The 24,621-nt window shown below is 41.0% G+C and overlaps 1 protein-coding gene across 2 annotated transcripts in view; it reads left to right on the top strand.

Moving 5' to 3' along the window:
- LOC147181105 (low-density lipoprotein receptor-related protein 8-like) overlaps positions 1-24,621 on the top strand; it is an 80,217-nt gene that overhangs the window by 20,993 nt on the left and 34,603 nt on the right. For both annotated transcript variants that reach the window (XM_086078733.1, XM_086078725.1), the window contains exons 3-4: positions 2,428-2,550; positions 19,480-19,605. In XM_086078733.1, coding sequence (XP_085934859.1) covers positions 2,428-2,550; positions 19,480-19,605 — 249 coding nt within the window. The remainder of the gene's footprint in view (positions 1-2,427; positions 2,551-19,479; positions 19,606-24,621) is intronic.

Raw genomic sequence — 24,621 nt, 5'->3', positions numbered from 1 at the left:
GAGGTATATTCATTTATTCAGTTAAATAAAATCTAGTCCGATCTTTCACACAGATTTTTTTTTAACCATTTATGTGTGTGCTTTTGGTTACGACCAATCACGGCTCCGCTTACAAACATCACATGACCAAACTCAGAAAACAGATGTGCCGTGATTGGTTGTTGTTGTTAACTGAGCAAACAGCAAGTGCCAAAATGGCTGCCCCCTGAGATGGATAAAAACAGGTGGATTTTTACTGCTTAATTCATATTCCGCAATATTAATCAAAATGTTTATTAGACAAGTGGAGTCGCAGAATATATTGTTGTAAAGAACATGTTGACTTGACTTCCCCTTTTAGGGACAATATGATCATTTGGCTGTATTTGTTATGTGGTTTTACTTACAGTACACCATATGTGATGTGTGACACACGCAGTACATTTACGATATGTCAGAGGGCTGACCCTGCCTTTGACATTTTTACTGACAAATTTTATTGTCTTTTACACTTTGCATTTGGTCTCCATAAAACATTATAACAACGTGACACAATCCAGCTCTGCATTACTCCCACCCCGCCTTTTCCCCATCAGATCTCTGCTTTCTTCTCATTCCTTGGTACCAATATTCTTTAGCCTGGCCCCCTAACTAGCGTCCCCTATGAGCCTTATGTTTTTGAATCTGTACTAATTAAAACAGAAAGCCACTCTAAGCAGATGGCATGTCATAGCCTGGGTAATTATTGCCAAGTGAACCACAGCCCCTGTAGACCTTGACTCAAATCAGTAGCTGGCTCGGTTGGACTCGATAAGAAGCAAACATGATGATGCGGAGGCCTGCCGAGAGCACACATCACGCCAAGCTCAGAATTACAAGATCTTTGTCACGTCATGTACACTAGTTAAGTGTTATGTAGAAGGTTCTGCTACGACTTCTCATTTCGTGCTGCAATGCCCGTGATACTTTGTCTCCCGATGGATTGTCGATACGCCTGCACAAGTATCGCGATATTTGTAGTTAATATCCATTGTTCATTACTTATTGAGCAATTACTTGGCAGGCCGCTAGGGGGAGCAACCTCATAAGAGTGGCGGGGAAATGTATGGAATTCTTCAGGCAAAGTTTATAAAATGAAACAATTCGCTATGTAACTGACTGACATGTTGCATGTTTAAGAAAGACACAAATTTGTTCACAGAAAGTGGTCTCTGTTAAAAAGACATTTGTATTTGTTTAAAAAAAAATACACTCAGCAGATTTAATATTTTGTTTCAGTGATCGTACAAAAATAAACTATTTTCTCATTGAAAAAACATAAATTTATGTCTTGAGTAGTTTTATCCTAGATTATCGTGGATTTATTACCTGACTAATATATCGATAACCGCGGTATCGTCCTATCGTGGCTGGACAAAACTCACTCATGTGTTTAAGTACATCACAAATTTAGTATGCTGAACACACGTGTGAACATACAAATTAGTTGGATGCTAAGCCACATTGGCAGCATAACAGTTTCTATCAAAAGAGTATCTTTCAAAAAGTAGAACTTTTTAAATACATCTTTTGTAGTGCTGCAGCTTTTGGATGTTTCCCTTCTCCAACACACCTGATATATGTTCAGCTCATCAGCAAGCTCTGCATAAGCCTGATAACGATCCTGCTGATTGGAATCAGCTTGTGTTGGAAGAGGGAAACCTCCAAAAACTGCAGGACTGCGGCCCTCGAGGACCGAAGTTTGACACCTATTGTGTAGATTAAGTTGTTGCCAAATGCATCTCACACTCTTGTAATTAATGAAGGACAAATGGGAATATTTGCCTAGTGACTCAAATCTAAAAATAATTTATTACGTGTCCATCAAAAAGAATGAGCAGCAGCCTGATAGTGTCGGTTAATTCTAATGGCAGGCAAACAAATATCACAGAAAAAAAGCTCTTAGTGGAGGCAGTAAAGAAACACACTAAATGTTAATGTCTTCTACGGAGCTTCTGTGTTTAGAGATGGGTCGTTTTCACAATGGAGACTTCAGCTCAGAGCCTTTTTACACTTTTAACAACAAATGAGGAAAAGTGGCCTTGCTTGTGTTATCCACGTACGCTTAAATTGTGCGTGTGTGCTCTGCAGTTTGTAACGAACACAATGGCAAGATAAGAGGTTTAACCTCCCTGAAATCACAAAGTTTAGTGCCCCATCATTAAGAAGCAAAATATCAATGCTCGACGCTTAGTTTATATGCCAAGAAAGTGCGAAGGGTAATTAGTGAGGGACAGCTTGATGAGGCTTGATGGCCAGCATTTAGTTAATGGCACCAGTTAGGACTGAGATTAGGCCTAAAGGAACAATGATCTTAACATCCTTTTTAAGTCTGTCCTCTCTTCTTCCCTCTCTCTCTCTCTCTCTCTCTCTCTCTCTCTCTCTCTCTCTCTCTCTCTCTCTGAGCAGCCAGGAAAACGTGTGCCCCTACAGAGTTTGCCTGCCTGAACGGCCAGTGTGTCCCAGGGCGCTGGCGCTGTGACGGGGAACCGGAATGTCCCGACGGGTCTGACGAGGCAGAGGAGACGTGCAGTAAGTGAAACCACAGAACCTCTCAGATCAAGGGCGCATGTAAAGGCCTAGATACACCAATTCGACGTGGGCCAAAGGTAACCGACGCCTAGCCCCTGTGGCGTCGGCCCAAACGTCGGCACGTGGCGTAGAAAAATGATGTAAATACGCATCGACACGACTATTGCGTACCTTCAGCGCATGTGCGAAAAGTAATTCCCCTCCGTACCATCGGCGGCGGTAGTCATTATTCCTAAAGGCAACCGGCAACCTCTTTACGGGGGCGGGATATAAAAACGTAAACAACTCATACCGGTGTTGACAGCGACGCCGGGGTAAATGCGGCGGCCAGCTGGTGAAGCGAAAACGGGCGCTGGAACAAGCTTCGTCCCCTTCTCGTTCCCGAACGCATGTCTGTACTCCGTTGTGGCGTATCCTGGACCCTGTCGACTCCTGGCTGCTACCGATCGTCGGTTCACCCGGAAAGCTTCGGCCGTGCTGCCCTCCGCGTTCTGAACGCGGTGCCGACCTCCAGCTTCTAAAGGAGCTTCCTCGAGCCCGCCAGACGGAAGGGCCGTGCACTCCTGCTGCTCCCACAAGAATCACGCTGTTAAATGCAACAAAACGTTAATTTTCAGGGAGTTTTTCCTTTCCAACAACTTGGATTTCCTCTGCCTGACGGAGACTTGAGTCGCCTGTGAGTCCACCGCTATGATTGAATTACTACTGGCTGGCTGTGCTTACTTGGACGCTCCAAGGACGTCGGGCCAAGGTGGAGGAGCGGCAACTATTTAAAAAAAAAAGAAAGAAAAAAAAAGAAAAGTAAACTATGTCTATTTACCACATCGATCACAGCTTTGAAGCCACCTTCTTTGAAGTCGGCCAAACTGTCACTGTGCTGTGCGAGTGTCATTTACCGACCTCCAAAATACAATAAGGGCTTTTTAAACGACTTTGCAAGTCTTCTTGTCAAAATCATGTTGAAATATGATCATATCCTCTTTATGGGGAACTTTAATATTCACGTGTGCTGTCCTGAAAAAACATACAGTTGAGTTGAGCACTGTTTATCCGCGTTGTCACTTGCTCTTCTTGCCCCGTGCGCTGATTCGCTAGCTAACAGCCCATCACATTGATCAAACGAAAGAAACGCCCCCCCCGACGTATTCCAACTCGATCCGACTTCACGACAGTAATTTATACACTGATCAACTAACGCTGTCAAATTGGTGTATGTAGGCCTTAAAGGACGTTTCCGCTTCATTGAATTGTTTTGCGGTGCTTGCTAGAAAGAGTTGTGAGATCTTTGCCCTTTTTAGCGTTTTTTTTTTTAAACTCCTAACTTGGGCTGTCACTAACGAAGCTTTTTAGAATCGATTATCCTGTCGATTATTCCATTGATTTCCCAGGTAATACCCGCCCAAATGTCTGACTGTCTACACATAACATTTTGGTTTGTCAAACACAGGTTTGTCAAAATAGATTTAAAATCACATTATACTCACTTAAAAATAAAAACAATTGTTCATATTAATTTTCTCACCATAGATTTTGGTCTATAAGATAAAGTGACATCAGAACCTCAGTAGCGATTTTGCAGGCTAAGTCAGCATCAAATTTATTTACGCCTATTAAACTGCCTTAGAAAACTAATTTGACTGTTGGTCTCAGACTATAAGCGGCACTTGCTTGTTGGCTAGGTGCTAGCCGCTAACGCTGGTAGCTGCAAACGCTTTTTCATAGACTTTTCCCACAATAATTAAGTCTCTTTACACTCATACTCATAAGACCACTGCTTAGCAATATGTTAATAGAGCAAGCTATGCTAAGCTAAGTTAGCGTGATAGTGCTGGTTTGCTTAAAAAGCACCAAAGCGGAATTGTTATTACCTTGAGTGAGCGTCTGCCGACCAGCTGACCTTCTTGTCGGCACACATACACGTTCACTTACCAGTAATTACGTAAAACTTTGTTTGTTTTTAGTTTAAAATGACCTATTCTTCTTGCGCCACAGAAGTCTGTAATTTGTTGTCCGTATGGTAAACACGAAAGTGAACAATTATTTTTAAGGTTGTTGCAAATATGATTTAAAATTTGCATTAAAGTTTTGAGGCAGACGTTTTTGTGTCGGCCAACTTTTGTGGTCGACTTAACCGAGTTAGCCGATTTTTTTCCCCACAGCCCTATTCCTAATTGTTAATAGGAGACTCAATTTCGCCTCTCCCCTCCCCCTTCCTCCCCCTTGCTGCCTCTCCCTCCTCGCCTCTCCCCGCCCGTCCTCCGCCTCCCTGTCCCCTCTCCCTCGTCGCCCTTCCTCCTCCTCTCCCCCTCTCCTTGCGTCCCTGCCGCTGCCCCCTGCCCTTCTTGTCGTCCCCTTCCCTCCTCCCTTTCCCTTCCCCGGTACGCCTTCCTTCCCCTCCCCTGGGCCGGGGGCTCCATCCATGGCCCGGGTCTCGGTGCTATGGGGGCCGGCGGGGGTGGCTGGGGTTTGGTGTCGTGCCCGCCCCGCTCCGGTGGGCGTCCTGACACCTCGGGCGGGACCCAGTATCCGGGGGGCGAGCCCTATCGCCCCGCCGGACGGGTCCCATATGCCCGCCGGGGTCCTGGTGGGGTGGGTGGGGGCTTGGTGGGCCGGTGCGCCTCCTGCCCCCGCCCGGTTGGGGGGGGCCCCGCTGGTCACACCTCTTAACTCACTACACTAGGTTTGCACAATACACTTTTATAGACATATAGGGCACATAACACACTTTGGGGGGTGGGGTAGGGTGGAAACACCGTCTTCACCCTACAACTCCCCTCCAATTTTAATACACCACACAACTTGTGGGTGGGGGGGGGGCTTGTGGGGGTGCCATCGGTTGGGGGCCGCAGTATAGAGCAGTGCTGCGGTCCCCTGTCCGTGTCGCCACCCGCCCCCCCCCCCCCCCCCCGCCCTATCTATTTTTTTTAATGCACCACATACACTCAGCAACATGCTTGGGTGGCGGGTGGATCGGAGCGTGGGAATATCATTTCCATCGTCTCCGGTTCACCTGCTCCTAATTTTAATGCACCACACACACACACTTGTATATACACTGGGTGGGGTCACATTCACGGTTTAGGGGTAGAGTTCGCCAGTCCGCGAGCTGGCGGACTCAGTAACAGGGGTTAATTTTCACAAAGAACGCTGGGGTGACGACCGGGGCCTTCCCCCGCTGGGCCTGGGGTTCGGGGGTGTCGGCCGCCCTCCGGTGCCCCCATCTCCCCCTTCTGCCCCCGGTGTTCCGTCCTTCCACACGGCGGGGGGTGGGGTGGGCGCGGCTGCCCTCTCCGCTCCGCTGTCCGGCCCCTCTTCGGCGCCGGTGCCTGGGTGCGGGTGGTCCCCGGGGGCTGGGGGTCGGGGGTTGGGGGGCTGCCGGTTGGTCGGGGTGGGGTCGGGGGGGGGGGGCGGCTTTGTTGGGGGGGGGGCGGTGGTGGGGGTTGCGGGGTGGGGGGGTGCTGGGGGTGGGGGGTGTCTGGGGGATTGGGGGCGGCTGGGGCTGGGTTGGGGTGGGTGGCGGGGGTGGATGGGGGGCGGGGGGTTGTGGGGGGGGCGGGGGTTGGGGGCCGGTGGGGTGCCTGGTGGGCCTGCAGTGCCCCGTCCTGCTGCGTTGGGCCGGGGGCGCGGGCCGTGTTGGGGCGGGGGGCGCTCCTGCTCCTGGGTTTGCTCTCCGGCCGGTGGCCCTGGTGGGGCCCGGGGGTCGTCCTTTGGCGCTGCCGCGGCCTGGGGGGCCCTGAGGTGTTGCGCTTGCTCTGTTCCGGCGGGGGTCGACGGCTCCCCTCTTTGGTGGAGATTTTCATGCATGCCAGATCCACCACACCAGCATCTACCGAAACTCAGACACAATCTGTTTCCTCCTCAGGTTATTGAATCGGTGGAGGCTGGTGTCTCGGATCTCACGCGGCTTCGTCTGTCCTTCCTTCCTTTTCTCGGTCTCTCCGTTGGTCTCTTGAGGCCTCCCTGATTTTATGTTTTTTGGATTTGTTGGGGTCTGGATGTTTCTTGGGCTGGGGAGGAGTTCTGGTGGGGGGTGTCTGGTCGGTGCTGGATTTCACCTTCCTTGGTTTTCTTCGGTCCCCTCGGGTCTCCTGGTGTTCGATTTAGGTGAACGGTATGAGATTTTTTTTCTAATAGGTTTTCTGGTGAGCTAACAAACACACACACGCACGCACGCACGCACGCACACACACATACTCACCCACACACACAAAAAAAAAAAAAAATGTATGTATGTATGTATGTATATATGTATATATGTATGTATATATGTGTATATATATATATATATGGATTAAAAAAAAAAAAAAAAGAGCAATGATGATGACATTTCCGAATGAACAATACTGAGCTCTTAAAAAAAAAAAAAAAAATAAATAAATAAATAGGAGACTCAATTTGTTATTTTGTTGCGAAAAACCAGACGGTTCTATAAATTGTCTCTTTGTGAGGCGTTTAGATCCAATTGTGTAAAATCATACCGTATACTTCTGTGTCTGCTTAAAAACGATGGCTTGAATACAGTCCCAGACAAGGATATTACGTCTCCTTGCAATTGAATAATGAATGAACCAGAATTTTCAGTTGTTTCCTTAAAATGTGTTTGTTTTTTAAACTGAGGTGAACCATCTGACAGCTTTGCTGTATAAGTACATTTGGCAAATTAGTTTGGACATTTTGGGTGTTGCATCTTCAAATGCTGTCAGGTATTCAACTCGTGTAGAAAAGCTTCCATTTAACTCTGCCTGTGAGAGCCTGGCTAATTTCCCTTGTCGTCTCGGCTCCTGTGGCACTTCAGCCGCCTTGCCAGCTTCCACTCGCCCACACACTTGAACACAAACTCATGTGGCGGGTGGAAGAAAGGCGGTGATTACCTGCAGCACCGAGAGCGGCAGTTCTCTGGCTGTCACTCAGCAACGCTCACCCACTCACAAATGCTGGCGGGGGGGTTAGATGCGTCCAGAAGAGGCATAAGTCACTTATTTGTTTTATTTGTGTTCGTTTTGCCCACATCTGATTGCAGCAGCATATCTGGTTTTCATCAATGCTCAGTTTATGTATTTATCTTTCCAAAGTCTGCTCAAATGGGGCCATCCCTCGGCATATTACAAACAGTCAGGGATAAAACAGTTTGACGCAACCAATGTATTTTATCCGTAACACATTTTTTCACACGCGATGAATACACTGCAGTAACTAAACAATTACAAATTGGGAATCTTGATTTTATCTGTCAACCACATTTCAACTAGGGCTAGTTTAAAGTCAATAAAATGAACCAAATAATTTTTTTTTTTTTTAATTAATCCCTCATTCTCTGCTCTTTCTGAAGGTTACTTGACTGGCTTTGACTGAAAGTATTTGACTGTAATTTTTAAATTACCAATCTCGGGGATATTTACCAGAACAATTACAATTCATCGACAATAATATGGTGTCATTTTAGATATCTGATAGTATTGTGTTACTGGCGAAATTATTCATGATGTGGGTTTTGTATATTTTGTGGCCAGACAGCCTCATGTATTCCACGCCTTGGTATGTCCAAATGTCTATTGGCAAGATTAGATACCGGTATGAAATATAAAACACATGCTCCAAAGACCCATTGTCATGAACTGTAATCTGGACTAGCATAATGTCATTGAAGAGAGACGGACGATTATCCAAGACTTTTGCGATGTTTCTTAATTTTTTACAAACTCAATCACACTTTGACCTTGAATTCAAATGTAGCTGCTTGTATATTTTCGCCTCATCTTTGTCATCGCTTTATTTGTCAGTTGGTGAGTTGGATGAATAATGTAGGGAGATGTCTCCCTCAGAAAGTTGAGAGCAAGTAGGACCACATGAAGCGACCTCTGATGGAGAGCATGTTTGTTTTTGGAATCCAATTAAAGATAAACGAAGTAGCGATTCTGATCGCCTGACTGCACAATAAGGAGACAGAAATCTGGACTGACAAAAAAAAGCCATTTATATGTAAATCACTTACAGTATGCACTATTTTCACGTGATGTTGCACATTGCAATGTCAGATTTTCACAACACAAAAAGTAAATAACTTTTTTTAAAGGCTTCTGGCAGTTTCCTCTTCATGGCATAGAGATTCGGTAGTTGTGTTGAAGGATTAAAGTAAAAACAAAACAAACTAAGCCTAGAATGAATCAGGCACATGTCCACACAGACATACTACATCCCACCGATGGGTGCGAGCGCGCAAGGCGTCTCAGCTCTCTGAAATTCTTTGGAAAACTGAGACAGACACACTCGCACCCATCGACGTGAATGCGCAATTGAGGGGGCACAAGAGTAGAAGTGCAAGTATTGGGACGCGGCCTATATTTCGCAAACAATAACTAACTAGAAACAGCGTAGGTGTGTGACATACGGAAGTCGGAAATCCTATTTAGTTTCACATTAACGTTCTTATTCTCATCCGCATCCGCATCTAATTGCTAGCAGCCTTGTTTTTGTCATCCTGGAAATAGAACTATTTCCTGCTTCCATATCTAAGAATCATGGGAAATGTAGTCCTACTAGCCTAATACAGTGATCGTCGGTCATATCCAACTCAAGATGAGCTTTTCTTCCACTGTTACAATGCGGGACCGACATGAGGTAAACAGCACAGCCAATATCCAATAGCTGCCGGGACCAAGCAAAAATTTTGGATAATTTAGCGCTGTTGAACTGTCAACCAAGATAGCGTTTAGCTTTAGCTAAAGTAAAACCGACAACCTCCCACCCCTCCGTCAACAAATAAGATTAGGTATGTCACACGTCTTACGCTAGCTAGCTAGCAAATATTGTTACCATTTTACCGTCCTTTAGTTGTTAGGGCAACACATAATTCGACTAGCAAAACATGTTAGTAGCGATCTGAACACATTTCATTAATGCACACAATCATGCTATCATCAATCTGTCCGGTAGGACTTTTTTTTCATTAATCAAATTTCAAATTCACCTCAGAAATCCAACTAGCTAGCTAGCTACTAAATACTGTTAGCATTTGATTTTACCATCTTCTGATTGGTTGGTCAGAGCAACACTTAATTCGACTAGCAAACCATGTCTGTAGCGATCTGAACACCTCACATTAAACAAACATTAACATCTCTGGTTAGTATGATGTATGTTATTTAATGTTTTATATTTTTAACATTGCTTCTCAGCCAATCCAGATAATGCACAGGGCACACTTGGTGTGCCGTTCATTGTTGGATGGAGGGTTGGATTAGGTCCAGCTAACTTTGGGCGAGAGGTGGGGAACAACCTTGACTGGCCTTTAGTCAATCGCAGGGCACTACAGACAACCGGTCACTTTCACATTCACATCTATTGGCAATTGAGAGTCCTCAATTAACCCTGCATGCTTGCTTGTTTTTGGGATGTCGGCGGAAAACAGAGAGAAAAACCCTTTAAGCACGGGGAGAGCATATCAACTCGAATCGAATCCAGAAGCTCTCGACTATGAGGCACATTAACCACGCGATAACCCTAAACTTGCAGCTGCCTCCCGGATGGAACGATGAAATCCGTTTCATCACATCCACCTGTTGGGCTGAATCCGACTGTTCGATAATCACATTGCCTATAAAAAAGGAAGGGAAGAAAGACTCCAAGTTGTGCGTTTGTGTGGATGTGCAAGCAGCATTTTAAGCGATGGCAATTGCGCTCGAATGGCCTACCCCATTAACTTAATTTCACTGCTAAACTACCCATCAGTCTCTGTCACTGGACGTGTTTCAAAAACAGTTACGAAGCAGAATGACTTTGAAAAACACTTGCGGTCACATGTTTTTAAGATCTGCAAAGTATCAAAGTTGTTTGTTATGTATGTTCAATGCGATGTATGTAATACATTTAACGGTTTCATTTACCAACTTTGAGAGAGCAGGGGCCAAAAAAGGTTATTTTTTTCTTGTGAAGTTAACAGCAAAACTAAAAAAATTAATCTGTTGGATATTTAAGATGAGTTGTTTCTGTTAAATTATTTATCCAGAAAAAAAGCCAATTAACGAATAAATATGAATTGGTCCTCCGGAACTAATTGACTTGCACAAAGACGTGACATTACACCAAATGGCAATGATTTGTTTTCAAAGGAAATTGCTCTACCTCACATTAATCAATTAAAGCACAGCTTGTCAGGCTTTATTAACATGAGAAGGAAGGCTGGACTTTCACGCTGACTGCATCCAATCTTTAATAGTGGAGAAACATGTATGCCATTATGCAAATAAAACAGACGAGTGACTGGATAGTGTTTCACATGGGCTAATTTGTACATCTAGCACTGTATACTTTTAAAGTATTAAGCTGTAGTTTGACTAAATCTTAAAAGCTAAATATAATCCAGGCAGCACTATCAAAAATGCTCTGGAATAGTCATGCTGTTATTTACTTTGCCCTTCAATTCTCATGTTCTGTCTTGTTCAGTTTCACATGTGCACGAGCACAAAGTTCATACACGCACCGCCGAGGCTTTTCGGACTAAGACATCTGTGCCATAATCATTCTGGCTCACTGAGTGGATCCCCAATCACACGCTGGAGTAGCGTTACCGTGCCATATTAAGAATCCTCTCTGAGTGAGTTACTCGCAAAACCATGAAAAATGAATGAGAAACATAGGAAGAGCCAAAGCTCATAATTTTTGGATTAAATTAATGTGTAATCAAGGGGGAAGTGGGCCACTGTAGCCAGATGTGCAGCCTCTTTATGAAACCTTCTTAGCCAAGTTATGACACTCAATTACCGTTGTATTCTTTTAAAATATACACCATAGTGTTAGAAAACACTTCCAAGCAAAAAGAAACTCGCAGTGTAATGCTCACTGTGTCTGTCAGCACTATCCATTTTTCACCAAGAAAAACTGCTGTGTAAAGGTCTTTAAGTGTCCCAGTGAGATTAAGGACTGGACTTTGGTATTTTGTTGTGCAAAGTTGGATTGCACTCCACTTTTCATTGGTTCCAGCCAGACGTCTGTGAAAAGTGTACTCGATCACCCAAGCACTTACTTCCAGTGTTAAACACGCTAGCTGTGTCAAGCTAAGGGTAGCTTAGCAATTAGCATGGCTAATTTCAGGTTCAGAGCGGCTTCAAGCGGAGCTCCTTCTTCCACTACGACAGAAAAATTACAAAACTTTGAACATCGCTCTTCAATCTGGTGACTGTTTATGTTATTAATTTGCTAAATGCTATCTTGGTTGGCAGTTCAACAGCTGTAACTTCCTCACTCCCATTCTCAACGCCTTTTTGGTTCAGTGCTCACAGTCCGCAATGATATTGTCCTACATTGTTTTTATTTCACCACACCTTTGTGTTTGTTTGTGCTGTTTAGCGGCACGAGTAGCCAGCCGAAACTCGTTGCTAGCTAGCTAGCTGGTGCGGCGTAAGTCGCTAACCGAGCCTCAACCTTCTGTGATGCTCCATTTTAAGGTTTCCAACCAAGCCTAAGCCTTTTTGGACCGTGTCAGCGGTTGATTCTCAGTTTTGCTGGTCAAAAGGGTGTAAAATGCTCATATTGCCACGCAAACTACAATGCAAAGAAACCTGGACCTTTTTCTATTGCTCCAGAGTTTAATGTTAGTGCCTATTAACAATAGCATATTGAAGACGTCTCCCCAATTAACCTCACTTACTGTACATTATATGTATAAGAAACTATCATATTTTTTTGTCCCACTCCCATAAATTGTGCTCTTACGTTTACTACAAAAAAATCCATCCAATTCAGTAGTTGGTATTTTCATCAGTCTGTGTATTTGGCACTCAACACTTTCTAACAACTTCAACTTGCAGAGTTCAACTCAGTTCTGTAAAGAGACTCTGTGCGCCGCTTTTAAATTGATTGGACTTGACAGGCATGAGAAGTGTATCCTCTTTCATTAAATGAGGACGTAACCCTGGAATAAGAGCCGTTAGGGAGACGTGGAATTCTCAAACAGAGGGAACTTTTCTTTCTATTTTTATCCGCTGTATACTGAGACGATTTAAGAATACAAACCCCAGGACCCATATTGAATTACCCCAACAAGCAGAGAGATATGAATCTTTTTTCTTTGAAAAAGGTAGTCTACATTTATCTTTCTTTATTTTTTCAAATAATAGTTGACCTTTTAAATGTATAGCTGGAAACTGAAGGATATTTTGACAGTTGCCAAACAATTGAGTCGTGCTGTTTAATTAAAATAATAATCAGGCTGATTAAAAACAAACAAAAAAAAACTCAGTTTCACTCATAGTTTGGTGCTTTGTGTTATTGAATCCCTTCAGATTTTTTTGCATGCGTGAAATTGTGTTATAACACAAGTGTCCTTGCTGTATTTTTTATACAGTACATCTGCTATAAAGCTGTAAATTGTTGGCAAAGCAGACATACGTTCCAGTGCTCCAGTTATAACGACTAGTGCACTTTGCAAATGGGAAAACAAGATTTTCCCATCTTGTAGTTTCTTAAAACATGCCTGTTCCTTTCTGTAGCATTTATAATGCAGGAAGGAGAAACCCAGACGCTCCAAGTCAGCATAATGAAGCCATGATGTCTGACTCATGTTATCAGTTCTTTTGCCTTTTCAGCTCCAAGGCTGAAAGACATGTCCCTTTTTTTTCAGTGTCACGGTTCCCTTTAATTGCTTCACACTGATACTGTGTTGAGAAAAGAAATGAGGGAAATCAGACCTCATTTGCTCTGAATGTAGAGCAGCTTGATCAGCTGTCAGTTTGCAAAAATCACCCTCCAGTGCTGCTTTGGATGAGTAGAAATCAACCCCGGCTGCTTTTTGTTCACACTATTTCTATCGATCCATCCATTCATCCTTCCGTCCATCCTTTTTCTATGACTTATCCACATAATATCATGTGTGAGGTGGAGCTTGATGTAGCTGTTGTATTGCATCTAATTCAACTGTGCAGGTGTACCTAATGAACCCAGTTAACAGCGATGCCGGTAAACGCGTTGCAAAGTAATGCGTTAGTCCTAATTGTGAGCATTTTTTTATTAACGGCTATTCTAACATGTTACTTTTTCCTGTCAAATAATTGACCAGCCTTAAATATACAGCACATACTACTCAGCCGCAATGCCTCCCTCCCTCACGCATGTATTGTATTGTAAAACTAATAGTTAATGAATAATAAAATACAGGAGGACACCTGATTCCTAACTCTATAGTACTCAATAAAGTCACTTAACAAATAACTAACCAAAGTGGAACTGGTATTTACGACTTGAACACTGAATGGCATTGGGGGAGTCTTCAAATTCACATTGTCTGAGGGAGTGACATCAGCGACATTTTCAGCGCATTGATGATGCACGTATCAATAAACAGCAACGGTGAAAAGAGTGAGATTCGGGTTTTCAAGATGGAAGTACAGTCACTATTTTGAGTTTGTGTCAGATCAAATAAAACGATTAAGGTTTAAGGCACACTCTGTGCTGTCTACAGCATGTTAGGTAACTTCAATAACAATGCATAAAAAAATAATAATCATGGGTCGCAGGCAGTATGCATTCAAGCTTAAAGAGAAAGTCACACCAAATTGGGTGGTCCCTAATGAAAATTGTTACATTTATAAAACAATGTATATTACAAATGTTGAGTTTTACCTTTACAACATAAGTCGGGTTTCCATCCAATTGGACATGCGATTTTATGCCCGTTTCCATCTGTTCTTCTTTTGCGAATATTGAGATGGGACTCCGCTACTGTAGGTGGCGGTATACACCATAGAGATGTGATCCACCAGTAATTTAAAAGAAGAAGAAGACCAGGAAGTGACTGCGCCATGCGATGACGTATGAGTTTTCTTTTGTAATTCTTGATAAACCGTAGCGTTTCTTTGCTGTTTTCCATCTAAAATAGCATTAATATTCGTTTCTTTAATGAATTCTAAAAAGATTTCTGTTTCGTCTCCTTTTATTTAAAAATATATTTATGTGAAGTGTAGAATGACTTTCTTTTAATTATTTTTTTTATGTTATGGAAAAAACAGAAAATACTTTTAACACTATTATGTTAAGTCAAACAAGTTGTCTTTGTTTTATTTTTAATAAAAGTAAACTTCTTAAATGTGACTGTTAAAAATGCATCAATTAAGTGGCCGAACCGCGGGTCAATTTTATGTTAAGCAGGGTTGTCGGTATCTGATAAATGTTACTATTAAAGTAACTTGTAATCTAAGTAAATTAACTAAGTTACTTTTTAAGAGAAGGTAATCAGTTAAGTAACTAAGTTATTTATTTATTTTTTTTTTTTTAAGTTGAATTGTGGCAACACTGCTTGTTAATATGATTTATGAAAATGTAGCCCAGTCAGACTTGCAGTGACTCAAACTTGGAGGAGCAAATAAAATGTACTCCTATTGGAGCGTTGTGTGTGGACATGCCCGCTGGTTATCGTGATGGATCTCAAACAGAACAAGTCCCCGCAGTGGAGATGAATCCTCGTCTATCACAGTATAGCCTGTTTGTCTTTTGAGTAATTTTCTTTTATTATATGGCCTCCTACCCAAGAAAAAAGCCATTAGGTATGTCTTTATAACTGCACTAAATCAATATCTGTCTCCTAGAGCAGTGAGCTCCCACTTCTTTGTCACAGTGAGGTTGGGCTTCTGCGTTTGAGAGGAAGCGAGCTCACACTTTATTAAAGAGTCATCAGTTAAAGGACAAGGCGGGTCGGACATTTCGGCGGCTCAATGAATTCAAATTCTGCTCCACGCGCTGCCTGCCGGCTCTTCCTCCTTCATCTCTTTCCATTCGCTATGGCTGCCTGTGATTTTGCTTGAGGATTAGATTGGGAAAGGTCAGGGAGCATCTTTTCTTCTTGCTTCTGATACGCTTTTATGAATTCCCTTTTACCTAAAAGCTTCTCCCTGCCCTCCTCTTACCTCATTTTATTGTTTTCTGTCAGGCCATGTTTGGTTGAACATCAGTGGGATTCATTTCGACAGCAAGTCATTACTCAAAGGCTCTGACTCTGTGTAGCTCATCAGAAATGCTCTTTTTTTCATCCTTTCTTGCCTGTCTTTCTTTCCAGACATCGCTCCTTATAATCAGTCACTTTGATTGCTTGCTCATTCCTGTCTTGATTGCTCACTTGACATTCCGCAGTGGACGCATTTTGCAATACTGTAGTCAACTGTACTTACATTTAACGGTTAGCTTTAAGCAGCATTAGCAAATAGTTAAGAAAACAACTTGTAGGGCGGGGGTGGAATTGATGATAAAATGCAATAGTTCTTGCTCATGACATACAGCTCATCCATGGATTTTCTGTATTGATTAAGGTTACAGGGAAACAGCTGACTAGGGTGGGAGGTGGGATACAAACTGATCATCAGACAAACATCCGTTCGCACTCAAATGTGCGCATATGTTAACCCAACATACTTTGTTTTGGACTGACAACCCACACGAGCATAGCGGAAACATAAAAACTCCACAAAGCTTCAAACCCAGATCGTGTTGTTATACAACTTGCTAACCAGTTCTGCGCTCTTTCGTAACAAAATAAGGATTTACAGTATTGAATGCAATGCGTCAAGGGAAGATACCCTACATATCACTAGCCTGTTGGGAGATGAGGGAAATCATATTTTCCATAAAAAAACTGTGCTGTTCTTAACCCTTTTAATGCGCTAAAGAGTTCCAGTTAACATTAAAAACCTTTGTTTCTTTTTTCTTTTTTTTTTTTTTTAAAAGAGCTCAGTATTGTTCATTCGGTAATGTCATCATCATTGCTCTCTTTTTTTAATTGTTTTTAATTATTTTGTATGTGGGTTAGAGAATGTGTATGTGCGTGCGAGTGTGTGTGTTGTTTCTTTTCCACAAACCTTTCTCACTTTCTCTTTCAGCTTATCTCAAACATACTTTCTGCCAAAGAAAAGATGAATGTGTGACCTTATACGTTGATCTTCAAATACCTGATGCAGAATAGTCTCATTTATTTACACTGGGTGCAGTCTTCAAAGCACAGTATGTGCCCTGGTAGTAAACTTCTCCGCAACACTCTTTAGTTCAAACATTTGAAGTAGAAGATACCAAACAATGTTGCAATGCATCATGATATGAGAGGTTTCAATGATTATGTCATACTTAGCGTCTTTATACTGCATTATTTAAGCTTTTAAGAAAATATGACTTCTGTTGTTAGTTTTGCGTATATATATATATTTTCAAGCAGTATAAAATCTCATTGAATATTTAACCTTTGATTCACAACCACTAATAGTAGTAAATAGAATTTGCACAGATTCGTTCGACTGGATCAGATTGGCAGATATTTTGCATTTTATGCAAAATCGTGCATCAGCTGTAATGTCATAATTTGCCAATCCATCATTGATTGCATTGTCCTATTGTCCATTGTCCAATATTTTACAGCATATACAGTCAGATTTTTTTTAGGTTATTCTACAATATTTTAAAAATAATTTGGTTTTCTTTGGGTGTCGGGGTTTTGACACATTTTCCATGCATTGAATGTTAATCTGTGTTTTTGTAAGAAATTATTATTTTACGAAATACATTTTAATGAGCATCAATTATACTTAAATTTTATCTATTTGTGTGCCAATCACCGGCAAATACAATGAACGAGTTTATCACAGGGGATGAGGCTTTTGCACCCAAGCACTGACAAGACACAAGAGTTGGGAAATACACAGTCTTTGTATACAAATACAAAGTAACAACAGAAAGCAGGGCTGGATTCAGATTGCCTTGAAGCAAACACTTCACGGAGAAACTTTGACTAAGAACCTTGAACGGGCAATTCTATATGACAGAAGAAAGGCCTATATGACTAGACTAAGAGTGGCTAATAGTATAGCAACTGACAACATTCTCATCTTAAGGGACATTTATTATGCAAATAGATAGAAAACTAGGAGTGGCTAATACATTTTCATCAAACATTATCATCACGAGGGACATAGCATCTGTACAGCAACTATGAAATAAAAAACAACTAGACAAAATAGGACAAATATCTCATCATCATAAGAGACAACATAATTGAAGACCATAACAATTCAATGGCCCAATGACCTAACCCAAAACCACAACAAAGTTGTTTAACTCATTCACTCCCAACCATTTTCACCGAAGCAACCCCCTTCGCTCCCGGCCGGTTTACTGGATTTTGACTGATTTTGCAAGGCCCACAGAATATTGTGTTTGATTGCTATAGAAACATTGAACCTACCAAAAGAAAGATTAGAGTCTCTTCTTTCATCAGGAAAAAAAAGGTATGTTTGTATCTGTTTCCGTTTTGCAGCAATTAGCATTAGAATATAGCTAAATTTCATCATTATTCACAAATCTGTTTCAAACTGTGAGGCTTGTTTGCAATACGGCCCTTGTTGATCTCTTATACTCTGCTGTCACCTGCTCGCCGTTTTGTAATAACTACCATTGCTTCAACCGTTCTCTGCAGTTGAGAGGCTGCATCAAAGCCTTCTGTATGCTCTGGCATAAAAAACATAAACGTATAAATACGTCTTTGGTACACGTAAAACATTTGTACGTTTTTGAGAACAAATGAGTTAAATAGAAATATTGTTCCATCTTTTGATAAAATCAGCGATCTGTTATTATTATTATTATTATTATTATTATTTTATTTATTTATTTTTTACTCACTGATTGGCGATCAGCCAATCACATCCCAGTAATTCGATTATGTATTGGGACATAAGAAATTAAATGGAGTATTTGGGGTACAAAGCAAAAATGTGTGTTTTTATTGTATTTGTTTATGGAATTTGTACTGACCCATTCGGGCCAGCGTCTGTAAGGTGCCATACTGGCCCAGGGCAAGCGGGCCATTGTTAATGTGGGACCAAGAGAGCACAGTAAGACCGAGCTATTCAGAAGCAACCCCGTGGCACTGCAGTGACCAGTGTTTTTTTTTTTTTTTTTGTGGTGTCTACTGTCTAGTCTTGGCTGCGTCAGCCATTCTCACCACTTGCTTACTTGCACTTCCCAGGCACCAGCTGCTTCTCTGGCCGACCAAGCCCATCTCACTGCTGTCACCTCTCGAGCTTAAAGCACAAAAAGCAATTGGCAAATACTAAAATGTGTGCGCTTCTAATTTGGCATGTTTAGTACCATATTAGGTTGACGTCATTTGGATTTCAGTTGAAGATTTAGAAAGCATTATTCATCATGAGTAGCCTATTTAATAGTCAGTATCACTAACATACTTTGTATTATATAAGGGTAAAAGGGTCATTAAGGTCACTTTTATTGTAAGAATAATAATCGTATAAAACAGTCCTGATGCATGGTTGAAAATTAAGAACGACATTTTCTTGTCATTCCACATGAGAAGCTATACTTTTCCCTGTCAGTTCCAATTAGCCACAATCCAGTTTACCCACAACATGGCAAGAGGCCTCATCATTCATTATGGAGCACGGCTGACATGTTAGCAAAGAATCTTTTTTTTTTCATATATATATATATATATATATATACACTTTGAACGCTCATTGAATGATAAGACCAATGAAAAGCTTTCGATAAAATGGTGTGAAATTATCAGAGATCCATAACCTTTGATTTCGTTATGGGCATCTTAGCAAACCTGTATAATAAACAACATGCTTCATAATAAACACACTGTAATCTGGATCAAACCCACCCGCTGCCAACTAGAACAGATTGGCATGGAAAGGAGGAGGGTGCTGAGTTGTCCTTTTGATTTACAGCCAACTGTGCACTTCCTCCTCAAAAACATTCCTTTTTACTTGCATTGTACTTTGAGTTTTAGCCGCATCACGAAGGCGATGCGATTCCTGGTGTGTGCTGTGGTGTTTTCTACATTGTTTTTGTATTCATGGTTCTAACAAAAAAAAAAAAAACACCAAAAAACAAATCTGCAGTAGTCGTCTTCTCATTTTCATCTCTTGCCCACAGGCAAGCAGACTTGCCCACCAGAGAAATTCGACTGCGGGGGATCCAATAAGTGTGTGTCATTGTCATGGAGATGTGACGGCGAGAGAGATTGCGAGAATGGGGCGGATGAGGAGGACTGCGCATCTGGTGAGTTTGCCACTTTTGAAAAATTTAATTAATTAAATAATTTTATTTTCATTAAAAAAAAACTATATACTGTTTATCTTATTTTTGCAAGTATAAACTCTCGCTACTCTAATTGGGGTATTATCAGATTTGCATAACATTAAAACCCTTATATAAGCCTCATCATCGAGAATAGGGCTTAGCAATTAATCAAATTCAAATTGATATTGCAGTGTAGTATGATTCAAATGTAACTTAAACATTTTTTTTTTCATTTTTTTTTCATTAAATTGTAAATTTTAAACGACAAAGGCTGTGGGGTTTTTTTTGGGAGTGGGGGGGACTCTGCTTTGGCATTTTCTATTACACGCCCCCAGTGCACCTGACAATTTGGTGATTGAAAGTAGACTAGTCATTAGCTCGGAGCTGGTCTAAATTGTGGTGCAGGTGATGTAACACGATTTTGGTGAATTTGATCGGAAGTGCAGCCAGACAATGCATCAATGGTATCATCATCTTTAACCCTCCGGGCGGCGGGGGTTCACACTTCGAGATGAGAGGAGCCACTTCCGTTCTCTGGGAAGCAAGTCAGCTTTGTTCTCTTCACTCAACTGTGCTCGTCTATGAAAATATCAAAAGAAAATTCCATTTGTGCTCGGCACGAAAATAGGGGCCAAAGAGTTTCGTAAGTTAACAATGCTAATTAAAATAGATGAACAAACGGTCTTTCATGTTAATTCAGGGTTCATTTGCCTTTTATTTTAGCGTAAAAATCATCTATAAAACCAAAACATTTATGTATAAGAAATCTGATATTTTTCATTGTAAGATTCAGTTGTTGCTTGTCTTTGTTAAAATTACATGGGAAAAAAGGACTTTGAAAAAATAAATGCATATGTCATCGCAATCGCAATATTGAGGTAAAATAAAAACATTATTTTTGAAAATCGTTCACCCCTAATCTGGGGTCTTAAAAACATTTTCTACTTCTAAGGATTTGGTGTAAATTCTGTGGTTACGCTCAACAACCAAGTGAAGAAGCACTCAGTTTGGATGAGTACCTGTGGGCTGCGGACTTTGTGTTAAGGTTCGAGGGCTTGTGTCAGTCATTCCACCTCAAAACAGGAGTCTTCTCCGTTATTCCTGACATTGCTGCCTAACCAGCCAATAAGACGATTCCGTCATTATCCTGCTCCGCCTCCCCTCACCTCCCTGCAGGGACCTTCCTTGGCCTACTTCTAAGGCACCGTGAAAAATCATCCTCTGCCTCATGCCTCTTCACGTCAAGAGAAAGCGATTGAGGCTGTTGGGGGTGTGGTGTTTAGACTTTGAAGATCCTGTAAAATGGCATGTGGAAGGAAAGTACACATTGCGGGTGAAACTTGGGGGGGGGGGGGGGACATATTCTCCTACAAAATGCAGGTATTAGCTTTCCTAAGTGGAATGTTTGTGCATGTGTGGGCGGTAACATTGTGGCTGCTTTGAGCAATTTGTGTCTGGAGTACAATACAGAATTTTAGAATCCAGCTTATTAAAAAGACCTAGAAAAATAAATTAAACCGAGTGTCATCCTGAATTCTCAACAATTTCTTATCAACCTAACAGCAAAGCCTAATTGCTGTACCCCCCACACACACACCAGACTAACGGTAGGCAACTTTCAATACTCAGAAGAGCCATCCAATCGTCTACCAGAGACCAAAAAAGAAAAAAATGGTAGACACTGAATACTTTTGGCATCTAGGATAAAAATTTTTTTTTTTTAAAGTACAGTATAGTGAATTGTCACAAAAAACGCAAAATTTTAGTTTTATTTATTTATTTGTTTATTATTTTTTAGGTCTTATTTATATTATTATATTATTTATTATGTATACTAATTTTTTTTAACCTTTTTATTTATTATAATTATTACTATTTATTTATTTTAATTTCTGCGTGTAACAGGAACATTTTGAACTCTGAAAAAAAAGACACTTGCATTCCAAAAAAACCCAACTCAATATCTGTTTAAGCCCTCATACTCATGGAATTAAAGCCACATTTGAATTGTCAACCTGCAGGCAACAAAAAGGCGGTTCTTACTATGCAGTCATCTATGAATCTGAATAAAAATTACTATAAAATAATAGCAAATTAGAAAATGTATTTTACTTAGATAATGTGATTTTCGCTCTTCTTGAACCTCAGCTTGCTGCGTCAGCACATCGGTGCTGTAGACGTCACCTTCATTTTTACCTACAATTGTAAGCTGTCATCTGTGAGACACGAGTGATTGCTTTTAATTAATATAGTTCATCATGTTCATGTAGGATGTAAATGTAACTTTTCTTTTCTTCGATGTATCCATTGTTTATTTACTGGAGGCCGAATAGCTTAATAAATTTGGTTCTTGCTATGCTTATTTTGAGAGCTAAAAAAAAACAAAAACGTAAATACTGTATTTTAATTTTAGTGTTAAAGAAATACTCAATTATTTTTCCAAAGTCACAGAGAGCCACAGCAGAAGGTAGAAAGAGCCACATAGCACTCTGGAGCCACAGGTTGCAGACCCCCACACCAGAGGAAGTCATAATTAGCTTTAGCGTTAATACCTTCTTAGCTTGATGGCTTCTGCTGCCTTTTCCGTTGAGAATACATCCGCACGAATCATTTCTTCTCTTCTAACATCACTCTTAAAGTTACAGCTTCAGCTTCACACTGCTGTCACTCAGCCGGTCGCAACAACTCTACTTAAACTGAAGATTTCAATCATTTGAAAGAGCCTGTTATTGGGAACCGTCCAAATGTTTTCATGTGCTACAGTATTGCTGTGAATTGAGGGCGCCAGATGACTCGCATTGACATTCAATTGACTGCTTCAATCTCTCGGGGATTCACGTCGAAGCGGTATGTTTTGAGTTTTGAAATAAGAAGCTAAATTGCTGATTGTTTTTAAAATAATACAACCAAGTGAGACGGGGACCACTTGTTAAACTGATTGTTTTGTCTGCATATCGTTGTCAAATTTAACGAGCTCTCTGTGGGAGCGAAAAACCTGTGTAGCCTATTTTAAAAAATCTACAGAAAATTCATTAACTCATTCACTGCCATTGACGGCTATAGACGTCAAAAATTCATTTGAACTATTTCTATTAGTTTAACTTTCTTTCTTTTACACTTTTGTTAACAAGAGTATGAAAACCTAGAATTGTTTTATTGTACATTTATAACAGATATAAAATTTGTGATTAATCGTGAGTAAACTAGTGAATCTATGCGATTAATTACGATTAAACATTTTAATTGACTGACACCCCTAATTTTCGGCGATTAATCGCATGACTTCAATAGTTAACTCACGATTAATCACAAATTTTATATTTGTTATAAATGTACAATAAAACAATTCTAGGTTTTCATACTCTTGTTAACAAAAGTGTAAAAAAAAAAAAAAAAGTTAAACTAATAGAAATAGTTCAAATGAATTTTTGACGTCTATAGCCGTCAATGGCAGTGAATGAGTTCATCTGAGTCACTCTTACTTTGGAGAAGAAGAAACTGGAGACGTTTGGCTCATTTTTCATCCATTCAGTCATTTCCTATATTCAACTCGGGTAACTGGAGCTAATCCTGGCGAGATGCACCCTGGAATGGGTGCTAGTCCCTGACTAAACTTACTATACCAATCACCTGTTTAATTTACTTTCACAAATAATCATACATGAATGTCAATTTTGTTTGTCAAGATTCCAAAGACTGAATTTTATACATTTAGTACTTTCACTAAAGATTTTCATAATTCTGCTGTTGGCCAAGTTTGAATAACTGCCACCTACCTGAAGAGAGGGGGGGGGGGGCGGGGGGGGGGGGGGGGGGGGGCTACAGCCAGAAGCCAATTTACCCAAATTAAATTTCTTGAATTTACATGACAACTCAATCCAAGTTAAGTTTATTCTTAGTGCCTTTTTCATGTGTTAATCCTTTTCACTGCGAGCAAAGTATTCCACTTTTTTCCCCTCAAGTTTAGCCAGGGTCTTTGCGTATACAAGTACATTGATTACATGGCCAACCTTAGCGAGCCTCAGTAACCTTTGCAATATGAATGAAATTTACTAAAACCATTGCCTTAGTAAATAATTCCATGAGGGCATTTCTGCTAATTGAGTCATCCGCATGCTGAATTATGCATCAGCTCAAATCGAGCCATTCGCTGTAGGAAGTTTTCCCTGATCAACATTTCTTTAGCTAGCAGCAGCTCTGCAAGAGCGCGCCACAAATATGTTAACTGCGTCTGTGACCCTCAGTCAAATGCAGATTGTTGCTTGCCTGCCAGAATTGTGTTCATGTAATAGAATCATCTGGAAGTTGTGCTACATTCATACCACTGACGGCTGCTGGTCATACAAATGAGGGGACAATCATCACGCAGTAGCCGAATGTCTGGTTCCATAACCAACCCACTCTACGAAGCAGCGCCCGACTGTGTAAATAAATAAATAAAAGTGTCGTGGATGAATGAGAAGGAAGTCATGTCATTTAAAAAGTAGCTGATTCCGACCAAAAGATGAAGTATTCTAGCATATAATGAATTGTACACACAGCAGTGCATGTTTCATTACTTTCTTTTTTTCTGGGGGGAGGGGCATTTAGGGGAAGCTGAGCTTCCCTTGCAGTCTTCGAGCATTCACCACTGATTCATATGGACCTCCGCTACGGCATTTTGCTGCTCAATACGACACGGACACTGAAACAGGAGTTTCTATAGAAGTGAACTGGCAATATATGGAGTAAACGTTTTAGACTGTTAAACTCATTTGAATGAACAAGTTTGCAAAAATGTTTGGATCTATTTGCCAATACTTTTGAATGTACTTGTAGCCGGCTAAATGCTAAAACCATAGATTATATATATATATATCGATATGCGGCAGAATCGATTTTTGAACATCAATTTTTTTATGGGAATATTCAACAAAAGTTAGGGTTAGGATTCACACATTAAGCATGGACGAATGTTATATTAATGGAACATTAAGCCTTAATATTTGATTTCAA

The sequence above is a fragment of the Leptonotus elevatus genome, chromosome 1 (genome assembly GCF_054856555.1).
Source record: "Leptonotus elevatus isolate MCC_2025b chromosome 1, RoL_Lele_1.0, whole genome shotgun sequence".
Classification (NCBI taxonomy): Eukaryota; Metazoa; Chordata; class Actinopteri; order Syngnathiformes; family Syngnathidae; genus Leptonotus; species Leptonotus elevatus.
This window is presented reverse-complemented; position numbering and strand designations above follow the sequence as displayed.